Genomic DNA, 14,682 nt, shown 5'->3' with positions numbered 1-14,682 from the left:
AGGCTCTCAAGGGAATTCCAGATGGTGTACAGGAGGAAGATCGATGGCTGGTGGAGTGGAGCCGCAGCAACAGCCTCGCACTCAGTGTCAGTAAGATAAGGAACGGATAGTGGATTCAGGAAGAGGGAGTCAGGAGAACGTAGACCCATTAATAAGGGGTAGGCCATTTAGAACAGAGATGCGGAAAAACTTTTTCACCCAGAGAGTGGTGGATATGTGGAATGCTCTGCCCCAGAAGGCAGTGCAGGCCAAGTCTCTGGATGCATTCAAGAGAGAGTTAGAGCGAGCTCTTATAGATAGCGGGGTCAAGGGATATGGGGAGAGGGCAGGAACGGGGTACTGATTGTGGATGATCAGCCATGATCACAGTGAATGGCGGTGCTGGCTAGAAGGGCCGAATGGCCTACTCCTGCACCTACTGTCTCTTGTCAGCCGGCTCCAGTTATGTAAACTTGGCAAGCGCTGAGAAATCCATCTCCATGGCAGACGTCTATATCCAAAGTTTTAAAGTGAGGAACAGGCGGAGAATTCGGGAGAGAACACACCAGCCCTCATCGAGGGGTCAGAAGCTTCCAGTTCCTGGTTGTCAGCATCTCTGACGATCCATCTCGGGCCCGGCATATCGATGCTACTGCACAGGATTGAAGTAACCTGCAGAGAATTGTAAACTCAGTCCGCTCCATCATGGGCACCAGCCTCCATAGTATCCAGAACAGCTTCAAGGAGCAATGCCTCAAAAAGGCAGCGTCCATTATTAAGGACCCCCACCACCCAGGACATGCCCTCTTCTCATTGCTACCATCAGGGAGGAGGTACAGGAGCCTGGAGACACACACTCAGCGATTCAGGAACAGCTTCTTCCCCTCTGCCATCAGGGAGGAGGTACAGGAGCCTGAAGACACACACTCGGCGATTCAGGAACAGCTTCTTCCCCTCTGCCATCAGGGAGGGGGTACAGGAGCCTGAAGACACACACTCGGCGATTCAGGAACAGCTTCTTCCTCTCTGCCATCTGATTTCTGAATGGTCCATGAGCACTACCTCACTACATATGCTCTGATTTAATTTTTCCATATATATTTTTAACCCACTCTTTAACACGAACCTTGCTTTCTATGTACTCCCCAATTTCTCTATCATCCACATGCCTAGTCTGTCTAAACCACCGCCCAACGAGCCCTCACCTCCCAAGCTATGCCGCCAATTAACCTGCTAACCGGTACGTCTTGGGAACGTGGGAGGAAACCCGTGCGATCAGAGGTGGGCAGCAGTGGGAATTGAGCCTGGTGCTGTAATAAGAGTTACGCTAATCGCCATGCACCTGCCCAAGTGTCTTTTAAATGGTAACCGACCTGCTTTCCTACCACTTCGTTACCCGTACTCTCCACCCCCCCGGCGTCCCTCTGAAATCCCATTAACCCACCCCACCACCGTTAGTTACACGTTACGTACAGCCTGCTCATACAGCAGTTCCTTGTACAAATACTTCACCTTTTTATGTGTTTTTTGTTTTTATGAAGTGCTCTTTCTGCAGTGTTTTTATGCCGCATCTTACAGTAAGATGCCAGCGCATTTGGATGCAGCAGCTTCTACAAACCTTTTTTTTTCAGAAAAACTATTTTTTTTTACAATTGCAAGAGCCTGCTGGAAATTGAGAACTTTAAAGCACTGCAGGTCTTCCCCACCACAGCTGGTCGCCAGTGGCGCGACAGGAGCCGAGTTTGGCGCGACTGCGTTGCTGCCCACGAGAGGCACTGGCGTACCGAGGTGTGCTCAGTCCGTCGGCAAGTGACAATCTCAGCCGCAAGTCCGATTCACTGGCTTGTCGGTGATCGCTGGGGGCTTTTTTTTGGAGGGGGGGGTGTGAAGCTGCGGAGACTAGGCTGCCAGCTGCGATGACACCCGTTTGTTGCCGCCCAGGGCAAGGTACGGGAGTCAGTGCACTCCATTGGTGTGCCAGGGCGTCCATGTTGGCCTCAGTACTGCTCTCCAGTGTTTGCTCAGCAGAAGGCAAGATGTATTGTTGGACTGCAGATCGTTGCAACATTCTTGGACTCGGGCATTTGGGACTGTACATTACTATCGTCGATGTACTTTGTACTTGGCGCCTCGACCCTGGAGGAACGCAGTCTTGTTTGGCTGTTATTTTGCCCCTCGCTGCCCCTACCATTTCCTGCCAGTCACCATCTGCACAGAAACTCCCGTGCTTCACATCACCTGTGCCACACTAGGCAGCAGCCTATCCATTTCTTTGGCATTTTTGTGTTCCTTTTTTTTTTTAAAAAAAAGGACGAGGCAGAGTTGCTAACCCAACACAGATAAGAAGCTTGTAAGGAGCCAGCCAAATTTGAACCTGGGACCACTCGTCTTGAAGCCCGGTATGAACACTACTACATCACTGACCGGTCAGCGTCACCTTCTAGACCTAAAACTCTATCCAAGTGATCTTACGGATTTATTCTAGTGTCTTTTTAAAATATTAAGCATTGGTTCTGGAGGAAAATTATTTGATCCTCTACACTTGTATACAGGAAATACTAAACAATCTTAAATAACAGCAGCAATGAATTCACTCAATTGTTCTTTTGCTTGGAACGTTATTTATTATTGAAACAATTAAAAAAAAGTATGAAAATCCAGTTTAAAAAAAAAATACTCATAAGCTTGCTGATCACAGACAAGCCCCAAAATCCAGTTAACGACTACAAGGTAAACAGAAACAAGACGTGGAAGCAGGGAATAGTGTTAAGTTTCCTCAGCCACGGATACCGGCGGTTTCCACGTTCTGGAGCCGAGCCGCTCTGGAGAAAATACAGCTCCGGAACCTGCAGGCCAGTCAGTCCTCCTTCCGCCGGGATGGGAAAACGGCCGAGGACTGATGGCAATTGTTAACGACTCAAAAAATACTCAGGAGGTCAGGCAGCAGCTCAGGAGGCAGAAGGGTCAACATTCCAGTCTGATAACTCGATGTGCTGTGCACCGCATGTATTTTGAATATTTTAATAACTTAAGTTAGAATAACTTAGAATTTGGTTTCTGGGCTGTGTGTGATGTACGTTTTCTAGGTACACCATGGGCAGAAGAACATGGTTTCATTTGGGTGTATAGAAGTGCAAAACATTAATTTCCACCACCCAGAGGATGGGCCACGTACTGTAGTAATTTTATTCCTCGTACCGTACTGCAAAAAAAAACACCCACAGATCTCCCCAACCCTGGCACACGTCTACCACCCTTCCTATGGCACTCCACCCTCGCCATCCCCAAAATCCTTTGCTCCCGCCAGATTTGCCAGCTCGCTCCCCACTCCACGTTGAACACAGCACGCACAAATAAAGCTGGGGTGCCAAAGGCTTCTGCACAGGGCTGTATACACGTACAGTCAACTCGACCCCTTAACAATCGCTTAAATGCCTCCTGCTCCACAGATGCTGCCTCACAAGCTGAGAATTTCTTGTTAAAATACCCGCACACAAGCTGTTTCCACTCACAGGTCGCCTCAGGGGAAGGAAGGGGACGACTCCAATTCACGAGGCAAAGCTGTGTTGAATCCAGACTGTCAGAGACCGTGGCGGTCAGTCACACCACACAGTTGACCATACTACAAAGGAGCAGAATTGGGCCATTCAGCCCATCGACTGAACCACCAGAGGATAAGTGGCTGTGTGGAGGTTGGGGCCTGGAAGCCATTGGGGTGAACAAGTGGCAATACTATTTGCAACAGTCTCACAAAATACTGGAGGACCTCAGCAGGTCATCTACGGAGAGGCTGAAACAGCCGGCATTTCTGGTTGAGACCCATGACCAGCACTGGCCTCTTTATACCCCTCCTGACGAGAGATCCTCCAGCACTCTCTGTGTCTAGCCAACAGACTGAACTGAAACTCGTGCTCAGGGAGTGCGGTACAGCGTCAGGGCCGTCCGTTTAGTGGGGGGGGGCAGCGAGGGATTTGGACTCGTCACATCTTATGATTATTCGTTGGAATTTCAAAGAATGGGGGTGGATCTCAAATATTGAAAGGCCTTGATGGAGTGGATGTGGAGAGGATGTTTCCTATAGTGGGGGAGTCTAGGACCAGAAGACACAGATTAGAGTGGATGTGGAGAGGATGTTTCCTATAGTGGAGGAGTCTAGGACCAGAGGACACAGATAGAGTGGATGTGGAGAGGATGTTTTCTATAGTGGGGGAGTCTAGGACCAGAGGACACAGATAGAGTGATTGTGGAGAGGCTGTTTCCTGTAGTGGGGGAGTCTAGGACCAGAGGACACAGTCTCAGAACAGAGGTAGACGTCCATTTAGAACTGTGATGAGGAGTAATTTCTTTAGCCTGAGGGCAGTGAACCTGTGAAATTCATCGCCACCGACGGCTGTGGAGGCCGAGGCATTGGATATATTTAAAGCGCATTAGTCAGGAGGGTCAAAGATTACAGGGAGAATGTGGTTGAGGGGAAAACCAATGGGCCAAAATGGCCTCATTCTGCTCGTTTGTCTTAAAAGATCAGTCGCAACCCAAAATGGGCCAAGTATTCTGGTTCTAACCCCCCTACATCTGGTCTTTAGCCATTCCACCACGAGGCAGCCCAGGAGAATGTTTGAAAGGGTTGGGTTTAATGTTATGAAGTCGGTCTCCACTGACCAGGTCAACACAGCCCCGTTTCCCTCCCCCCCCACCACCCCCCGGCTCAGAAAACCGTCCGGCGTCCAGGAGATGAACAGCAACTGGCATTCGTTGAAAAGCAGCATGCAATGGAATGTTGGACCCCCACCCCCGCGCGTTGAATCACATGGGTGGGGGGGGGGGGGGAAGACGGTGTGTCACTTTAAGGTACATAGGGGAACTTCAGCACCAGGCCTTCCCCTGCAGCGAGGCTGACCGAGTCCAACCTGACTTTTTCTTCCAACCTGGGGGGTAGCGAGCTGAGCTCCAAGATGGCCTCCGAGGGAAGGCCCTCCTCCCCCTCAAGGGAGACCGTGGTGGGCCCCATACCGAAGTTTAGCAGGACCAGGAAGCGGTCGCTCTGGTCCCAAGAGCGGAGGTAGGCGTAGACGCTGCCCGTCGTGTCCAGCGGCCGGAACTCGCCAAACAGAAGCGACCGCTCCTTGGCTTTCAGTAGGCCCAATTTCTTGAATAACGACAGGAGGGAATTACTGTCGGATTTCTGGCCCTGAAGAGAGAAAGATAATTATTAGTGTCACATGTACTGAGATAATGGAAAGCTCATCGTCAATGTCCACACAGATCAGATCATCGCACGGCACACCGAGGCGGAACAAGGTCAAACGATAACAGAACGCAGAATGAAGTGCAATAACAACAGAGAAAGCACAGTTCAGGGAAACAATAAATCGCCAAGATCATAACGAGGTAGATTGTGAAGTCTGGAGCCCATCTTATCTCAGGGCTCGATATTCTGATAATGGCGGGGTGAAGCTGTCTCCGAGCCTGGTGGGACGAGCTCTTGGGCTTTAGTACCATCTGCCCGATGGGAGGAGGGAGAAGAGGGGTGGGTGATTTATTGAGAGAGGTGTGGGTAAAGTCCGTGGAGGGGGAAGTCACGGGCAGCAGAAAATCTACAGGCCGGGCAGCATCTATGAAAAAGAGCAAGCACTCAACATTTTGCAACAAGACCCTTCAAAATTCCGATGAGTCCCAAAGAAGGGTCTCGGCCCGAAACGCGACTGCTTACTCTTTTCCACAGACGCTACCAGGCCTGCTGAGTTCCTCCGGCATTGTGTGTCTGTTGCCACGGGGGCGGTGGGGAGGCTGGTTTCCGACACGTTGAGAGCCGTGTCCCCAACCCTCTGCAGTTCCTCCTAGTCGCGGGCAGAGTGGTTCCCGTTACGATGCTATCCTAACTGCCAGTGTTAACGAGATTGCAGAGCCAGCGATCTGGGGTTCAATTCCTGCCAGCACCCATAAGGAGTCTGTACGTTCTCCCCGTGACCATGTACGGGCTGTCCCCAGCAGACCTTCGGACTGTGTTGGTTGTCGACGCAAATGACAGATTTCACTGTATGTGTCGATCTAGGTGTCACATATTAAAGCTTTAAATGCTTAGAAAACACCCATACTGGACACTTTCAACAGTTCAGCTAGACTTGGTGAGGGTTGAAAGGAGCCTGCCAAGTTCCATAAGGGGCAGGAAACCAGTAGGTCAGTCAGCATCTGTGGAAGGGAATAATCAGTCGACCTTTCAGGGTTTGTAAATCCAGTCAGCTCCATCTTGGGTTCCAGCCCACAAAGTATCCAGGACATCTTCAGGGAGCGGTGTCTCAGAAAGGCAGCGTCCATTATCAAGGACCCCCAGCACCCAGGGCATGTCCTTTTCTCACTGTTACCATCAGGTCGGAGGTACAGGAGCCTGAAGGCACACATTCAGTGATTCAGGAACAGCTTCCTCCCCTCAGCCATCAGGGAGGGGGTACAAGAGCCTGAAGACACACACTCAACGATTCAGGAACAGCTTCTTCCCCTCTGCCATCAGAGAGGAGGTACAGGAGCCTGAAGACACACACTCAGCGATTCAGGAACAGCTTCTTCCCCTCTGCCATCAGGGAGGTACAGGAGCCTGAAGACACACACTAAACGATTCAGGAACAGCTTCTTCCCCTCTGCCATCAGGGAGGAGGTACAGGAGCCTGAAGACACACTCAGCGATTCAGGAACAGCTTCTTCCCCTCTGCCATCAGGGAGGAGGTACAGGAGCCTGAAGACACACACTCAGCGATTCAGGAACAGCTTCTTCCCCTCTGCCATCAGGGAGGAGGTACAGGAGCCTGAAGACACACACTCAGCGATTCAGGAACAGCTTCTTCCCCTCCACCATCAGAATGGACAACCAACCCATGAACACTACCTCAGTAATTTTACTTCTCTTCCTGCACTATATACATTTCTTATTTAACGACCTGCGGCCGCTCAGACCACAGATCTCGCGAGATACGCCAGTGACGTGAAACCCAGTGCAGGCTCACACACGACCCTCCGGGCACTGACCTCCACAGTCTGGGCGATGTCCGGCTTCGGACGGCCGCTGTCCTTCGAGGTGAAGCCAGCATTTACCGATGAATTCCACAACATCCACGGGTCCTGTTCGGGCTGCAGAGACAGGGGGGTGCTCAGTCAGAGGCAACAACCCACAGGGAAACACTTCCCCCACCGCGAGAGAGAGAGAGAGAGAGAGAGAGAGAGAGAGAGAGAGAGAGAGAGAGAGAGAGAGGAGTCCTCCCTCACTTTCCACCCCCAACTCCCCAAAACATCCCATGAAACATTTAAAATAAAGACTAGACCTGGCCTACATCCAAGTCCAAAGGGCCATTTAGCCCCTCAGATCTAGTCTACACCTCTATTCATGCACTTCTCTTTGAAAGACAAGAGCAGAATTAGGCCATTCAGCCCATCAAGTCTGTCCCGCCATTCCAACAAGGGCTGATTTATCATCCCTTCCAACCCCATTCTCCTACTTTCTCCCCGTAACCTTGGTGCCCTGACTAATTAAGAACCTATTTAAATAGACCCAATGACTTGGGCTCCCACAGCCGTCTGTGGCAATGAATTCCAGACTCAACCAACCTCTGGCTAAAGAAATTCCTCCTCATCTCTGTTCTAAAGGGACGTCCCTCTACTCTGAGGCTGTGCCCTCTGGTCCTAGACTCCCCCACTATAGGAAACATCCTCTCCACATCCACTCTATCTGTGTCCTCTGGTCCTAGACTCCCCCACTATAGGAAACATCCTCTCCTCATCCACTCTATCTGTGTCCTCTGGTCCTGGACTCCCCCACTATAGGAACCATCCTCTCCACATCCACTCTATCTGTGTCCTCTGGTCCTGGACTCCCCCACTATAGGAACCATCCTCTCCACATCCACTCTATCTGTGTCCTCTGGTCCTAGACACCCCCACTATAGGAAACATCCTCTCCTCATCCACTCTATCTGTGTCCTCTGGTCCTGGACTCTCCCACCATCAGAAACATCTTCTCCACATCCACACTATGCCCTCTGGTCCTGAACTGTAGGAACCATACTGCATTTCGTCTTTTCAATAGGTTTCAATGAGATCCTGTCATAAGCACCACCAAGTACAGGCACAAAGACCTCAAGTGCTCCCATCATTCCCGGGATAATACCCCATGAACCTCCACCGGACCCTCTCGAAACCCAGCACATCCCTTCTTAGACGAGGGACCCAAAACTGCTCACAATACTTCAAACGAGGCCTCACCGGCACCTTATAAACCCTCAGCATCACACCCTCGCCCCCTCGAGCTGAAAGCCAACATTGCCGTCGCACCCCACCCCCCGCCAGCAATGTAACATTTCACTTTACTGGTGAACAAACCGAAAAACCCGACTACCAACACCCCCCAGCCCCCCAGCAGTCACATACCGTGTCACTCCGCAGCCCGATCTCGTCGCCGTAGTAGGTAAAGGGAGTCCCAGGGAGCGTAAACAACATCACTGGAAGAAGGCCGGTCAGATTCGTGTTCATGGTGGCCAAGTGACCCATCCTGGAACCAGAAACCTGAAAGGAAAGATGGGACGCCTGGTCAGAAATCCCCCCCGAACTCTGAAACGCAGTGTGTGGGGGCGAAAGAGAACTCCCAAGAGGGAAAGAAATAGGAATGCTTCCCTTTCCTAGCCAAGTCCAAAAGTCAGGAAGTTATGTTGCAACTCCATCCCAAAAAAAAAGTGATTCCGTGCACCTGGAGTATTGAACATAGTTCTGGTCGCCCCACGGTGGGGAGGATGTTGAGGGGGCAGAAGAGGCTTAGCAGGAAGCTGCCTGGTTTCGAGGGCATGTGCTATCACAAGATGCCAGGCAAACTCAAAACCAGAGAGTTGGAGAGGAGATCTGACGCAGGTTTGTAAGTTTGAGAAGCTCAATAGTGGACAGGGAGTATCCATTTCCCAGGGTGGAAATGACCAGAGGGCAGGCATTGAAGGTGAGAGGGGGTAATTTCAAAGGAGATGCTTGGGGCAAATGTTTTTTTTTAAATGAACACAAGAGTTACGGATGCCTGGAATTTGCTGCCTGGTGTGGTGGTGGAGGCAAATACATTAGGGGCTTTAAAAGAGACGTTTGGATGAGGAAGATGGAGGGATGTGGACATGGTGTAGGCAGATGGGGATCAGATAGGTTACCCGGTTGGTTATTAATTTAATGTATTTGGGAAAATGGAGTTTGACCTCAAACCTCCGCTGTCCTGCGCCGTGCAGAAGTTTGGGAGTAAACCGGGGGGGGGGGGGGGGGGGGGGGAGAGAATCTGGAGCAAAAGCCCCCAAGACAGTCCTACGCTGAGAGTTCAACACTGACTGGAAGCTCAGTCTCCGCCGTTCATCGGCTGCGTGGGGATGCCTGCTCTACGTTTCGTATTCTGACGCGCACCCAGGCAGCTGGGACGCAATAGCCACAGCTGCCCGACGAACGGAGGCCCCGGACAATCGGGTTAGCAGAACATTGCGGGCCGAAGGGACACAAGAGAGGAGTTGCGTACCGCCCAGCTCGGCCAGGTCCTGTTGCCGCAGCTGCTGATGTGGCGCTGCACCCTTTGGTGGACAGCCGCGGCCGTCAGCTCCCCGGGTTCCGAGAGGGCCTGCCGGAGGTAATTGCTGAAGAGCAGGTCCACCTCCGAGTCCTTCAGGAGCTGCAGTATCTCGTCCGGGTCTGAGCTAGTCGTGGCAACGACAAGAACCCTGCAGGCGAGAAGCAGATTTGAAGGATTGGCTTAACATTGTCACACACAGTGAAAAGCTCGTCTTGCAGACCGTCCATGGCAACAAATTCCACAGATTAACCATCCTCTGGCTAAAGACATTCCTCATTTCTATTCTAAACAGATATCCCTCTATTCTGAGGCTATGTCCTCTGGTCCTAGACTCCCCCACCACGGGAAACATCCTCTCCACATCCACTCTATCTGTGTCCTCTGGTCCCAGACTCCCCCACTATAGGAAACATCCTCTCCACATCCACTCTATCTGTGTCCTCTGGTCCTAGACTCCCCGACTATAGGAAACATCCTCTCCACATCCACTCTGTGTCCTCTGGTCCTAGACTCCCCCTATACAGGAAACATCCTCTCCACATCCACTCTATCTGTGTCCTCTGGTCCTAGACTCCCCCACGACAGGAAACATCCTCTCCACATCCACTCTATCTGTGTCCTCTAGTCCTAGACTCCCCCACTATAGGAAACATCCTCTCCACATCCACTCTATCTGTGTCCTCTGGTCCTAGACTCCCCCACTATAGGGAACATCCTCCCCACATCCACTCGATGTGAAGAATATCTTTCAATATTCGATCCGTTTGAATGAGAATCCCCCCCCCCCATTCCTCTAAACTCCAGCAACTACAGGCTCAGAACAAACACTCCTCATATGTTAACCCTTTCATTCCCAAGATCCTGTACAGACCTGAACCCATGCACATTATCCGATTTTTTTTAAAATACATTTTTCACTGCGACTTAGAGAATTTTTTTATTTTTTTATATAAACACCTTGCTCAGCACAGATCTCACAACCTACGCCGGTGATGTTAATCCCGATCACAACGAGGTAGGTTGTGAGGTTGAGATTCTATCTTGTCACAGAAGTCTGACTAACAGAGTTAGCGTCAACGTCGAGGCAGGACGACAGCGTACAAGGCCTCCGGCCCTCAGCCTTACCTCTGCTGCTCAGCTGCCGAGAAGTTCCTGGTGAGATTTTGCCATTGCTTTACCCGATTCGGAGCCTAGGACAGAGGATAACTGGTCAGTCTCTTCTCAGCTGCTCTCACAGGCGGACAACAGCGGCTGAGGACGTTCCTGGTTTCCTCTCGAGCTGGAGAGGCGACTGGCCCTTTCCAGGGGGCTGGACTTTCCCCAAACTCTTCCCAAAATTCACAGATGACCAATGGGAATTAATTTGCCGTCGTGGCGGCAGTGGGAAATCACTCTCAGGGATCGGGAAATACTCCTACAGCAACAAGTCCGCAACCCACCGCGGTTATTTCGCCGACTGAATCATTGGGACAGTGGGCGAGTGTCAACGCTGCCGGGAAAAGGCCCCTGTACTCGTCATACCCTCTTTTTTTTGAGAGGGAGAGCTTGTCAGTCCTCGAGAGTCTGTCATTCATTCTACGGGGGCTTCTTGTTTCGAGGGCGTCTGTGCTGAGATAGAATTTCAGGGCGCAGGCGTTCTCTGGCATTAAATGGGGCGGCTCGGACCTATGGATCAGAGGGGGGGAAATGAGGAATTTCAGCATCCGGAATATCGCCCATACTCACGGAATTGAGGACCTTCTCGACTCCCCCCAGGCGCAGCCCGTCCACACCTTTCTGGAGCCAAAACTGGAATGCTTCCTTCTCCTGGGGGGGGGGGGGGGGGGGAAGCACATTGGTCACTTGTTCCGCGGCAGGCAAACGCTAGCGGGCCAGCTACACCCGTCCCAACGGGCACAGCTCCCAGTCTACCCGCCTCACGCACGTAGAAATCAGGAAACAACAAGGCCACAAGAAGTAGGATTCAGCAGGACTCGACCATTCAGCCCATTGAACCCACTGCCATCCCATTTATCCCCCCCCTCAATCTTATTCTCCTGCCTTCTCCCTGTAACCTTTAACCGGGCGCACGGGGGGGGGGGGGCACGTATTCCAGCGCCGAAATATCACACCTAATAGGCTCAGCAGAACAGCATAGAACTTGACAAGTGACAACCACGAAATACGCCCTCCCCACTCCCACACAACCCTCTAACCCCAGGACAGGCACCCTCACCCTTGGGGGAGGCTGACACAGGTGCTCTGGCACCCCTTCACAGTCTGAAGGCATACCGGCTGGGAGGTTAATTGGCCACCGTAACTTGCGTTTAAGCTGGGGTGAAAATCTTGTGGGGGAGGGGAGTCATTTGCATTCAACGCACGCGGCCGAAGCAGCAGACGTACCTGCAGGAGGTCACCCGCGCCCGTCTCGTTGAAGTTGAGGCCGAACCACTTCTCCGTCCCGCGGTAGTTGGGAGTGAGGTCGAGGATCACCTTGATGCCTGCTCAGACAGCAAAACCAGGCCACTCAGTCCATCTGCTCCATGCTGACCCGTCCACCCCCGGGCCCACCAACTCGCCAGAGCCCCCACCACAGGAACGGGCCATTCCTCTTCTGTGCGGCCCCACCCTCTCACCCAAGCACTTGGGACAACTAACTGGCCAAGTTAGCCCGCCAGCCGGGGAAGCGCTGGAGGGTGGGGAGGTAACATGGCCGGAACAGTATCTGTCAATGAGCCCCCGACCTGTGCTTATCCACCCCGCGCCCTTCCTGTGAGGTGTAGCCCCTCCCTAGTGTCCCACCCTGGCCCAACTGATTTGGGAGCTGGAGTCCACGCCGTGCCGAGCAGTAGGCAGCCCTCCCCCACTCGCCTCTCCCAACACCACCCCGGGGGTTACCTTTCCTGTGGGCCGCCTTCAGCAAGCTTTCGAACTGAGGCATGTCACCGAAGGGGACGTCGATCTCCGTCAGCCTGGTCTCGTTGATCCGGTCCGGGCTGTTGCGGTGAATGGGGCCGATCACGATACCCTTCACCTTGAGGGCAGCGATCTCCTCCAGGCGCTGTTCCACCCCTGCGGTGAGAACTCACAATGAAACTCGGTGAACCGTACCCCCCCTTTAAAATCCATGAAATTCACAATGTGGAACAGTACAGGCCCTTCAGCCCACAATGCTGTGCTCACCCTTTAACCAAGTCCCAGACCCCCCCTCCTTTTCTATCATCCACCTGCCTACCCAAGAGGCAAAGGTTGATTTGTACCCTCCCCTCATTAATTGACCTGGTTTGATGGACTGATGAGGTATGAAACCGAAGTTACCCGTGACAAGCCAATTAACCGCTCACGGGCCACATCTCCCCTATTCCACCCTCACCAGCAGCGGGTAACCCCTGTGGCGGCAAGTGGCCCGTCCCTGGAGGGGGCATTTCAGTTCCTGCCGATAATTCCGCACCCACAGTCAGACGCAGATCCGGGCCCCGCCTCCCTCTTGGCTGATGCAACCTGCTGTTCCATTGCAGCAGCGGGACATACCCCGGCTGATGCAACCGGCAGCCTCGCCTGCGCTGCCCGGTGCGCAGACCCCCGTGATGTGAAAGGATACCCTCCCGCCACCCGGCCTCGGGGATTGCCCCCTCCACTCTCCAGGTAGCAGCGGGAGAGATAAATAGGGGGAATCACCCCAAACCCAAGACGTGGTCTCCCCCTACCCCGGACGTCCCCTATCCCCCAGTAATGTGACTGCTACCTTCGAGAGATACCCCACGACACACCCAATCACAAAGCCCCAGTCCTTTAACCCCCCCCCCCCACGTGGTCCTTTCACCGGGGACACCCTCAAGCCCCCCCAATCAGAAAGCCCAAACCCACCACCCACGTGGGCCCGTCAGCCCGGAGACCCCCCCCCATCACAAAGCCGAAACCCACCACCCACGTGGGCCCGTCACCCCGGAGACCCCCCCCCATCACAAAGCCGAAACCCACCACCCACGTGGGCCCGTCACCCCGGAGACCCCCCCCCCCAATCACAAAGCCGAAACCCACCACCCACGTGGGCCCGTCACCCCGGAGACCCCCCCCCCCAATCACAAAGCCGAAACCCACCACCCACGTGGGCCCGTCACCCCGGAGACCCCCCCAATCACTCACCGGCCAGGTCTCCATGGCCGCGGCCCCGCGAGTCCTGGAAGGCGCCGACCTGGATTTGGTAGAGGGGCCCGCTCTGCCACCAGCGCAGGTCGGGCAGCGTCTTGCAGCGGGGCGCCTTCACAATGATGGCGATGGCGCCGGCCAGCATGGCCAACCAGCCGAACCAGAAGAGCAGCAGGAGCGCCCAGCGGAGGCGCACCCAGCCCGGCGTGTTGGCCACCTTCAGCAGCTGCTCCTTGCTCAGGCCGGTGAAGGCCTGCTCGACCTCGGCCTCGGCCCTCGACCTCCTTGGCCTTCAGCGCGCCGTTGCTGTCGCCGCCGCCGCCCGAGTTCATCGGCAGCTTCTCGGTCTCCGTCTCCACCTCGTTCAGCTCCACGTCCTTCAGCCCCGCTTCCACGTCCATCTCGGTCACGTTGCTCATCTCCTGCTCCCGGTTTCTATCTGCAGCTCGGGCTGCCGCCCGATCTCTTATAGGCAGCTGGGGCCCGCCTCCCCGGCAGCGTCACCGGGGCAGCCCCTTAAGGTGGTGTCGGCAAATGCGGGTGGCAGCGTGACTCCCTCCACCCGCCCATCCATCCATCCCTCTCCCCTCATCCCGTTCCCGACCCGAGTCCTTCGCCTTCCAGGATATTTGCTGGTGAGGTGTCACTCTGCCTCCCAGCCCGAGTTCGGCCCCCAACTACTGAGTGTGCAGTTTGTGTCTGAGCGGCGGTTCCCTTCCCCCGCATCCCAACAACATTGGTGAATTAATTGTCCCCTGCACTGGGGACTCACAGTCACTGAGAGAGTGTGCAAATTGCACACAAACACACACACTCTCACACACACACACACACACACACACACACACACACACACTCACACACACTCACACACACACACTCACACACACACACACACACACACACTCACACACACACACACACAACATGCAGACTAACGCAGAGAGCCATTGTGACAAGCGGACCCGCAGAGATCAGCTTGCAGTTAACAGCGAGTTCCA

At 53.7% G+C, this 14,682-nt stretch overlaps 1 protein-coding gene across 1 annotated transcript; it reads right to left on the bottom strand.

Annotated features, from left to right (window-relative positions):
* Positions 1-4,754: 4,754 nt before the first annotated feature.
* On the bottom strand, positions 4,755-14,226 carry LOC132384077 (4F2 cell-surface antigen heavy chain-like). The gene is given in 10 exon segments (XM_059955405.1): positions 4,755-5,167; positions 7,000-7,101; positions 8,395-8,529; positions 9,503-9,701; positions 10,679-10,743; positions 11,279-11,359; positions 11,936-12,033; positions 12,431-12,604; positions 13,679-13,956; positions 13,958-14,226. Coding segments are annotated over 10 exon segments (1,620 nt in total). The 5' UTR covers positions 14,101-14,226; the 3' UTR covers positions 4,755-4,822.
* Positions 14,227-14,682: the final 456 nt, after the last annotated feature.

This window comes from Hypanus sabinus, chromosome 31 (genome assembly GCF_030144855.1).
Source record: "Hypanus sabinus isolate sHypSab1 chromosome 31, sHypSab1.hap1, whole genome shotgun sequence".
NCBI lineage: Eukaryota > Metazoa > Chordata > Chondrichthyes > Myliobatiformes > Dasyatidae > Hypanus > Hypanus sabinus.
Note: the sequence above shows the minus strand (reverse complement) of the source record. Positions and strands in the feature narration are given on the sequence as shown.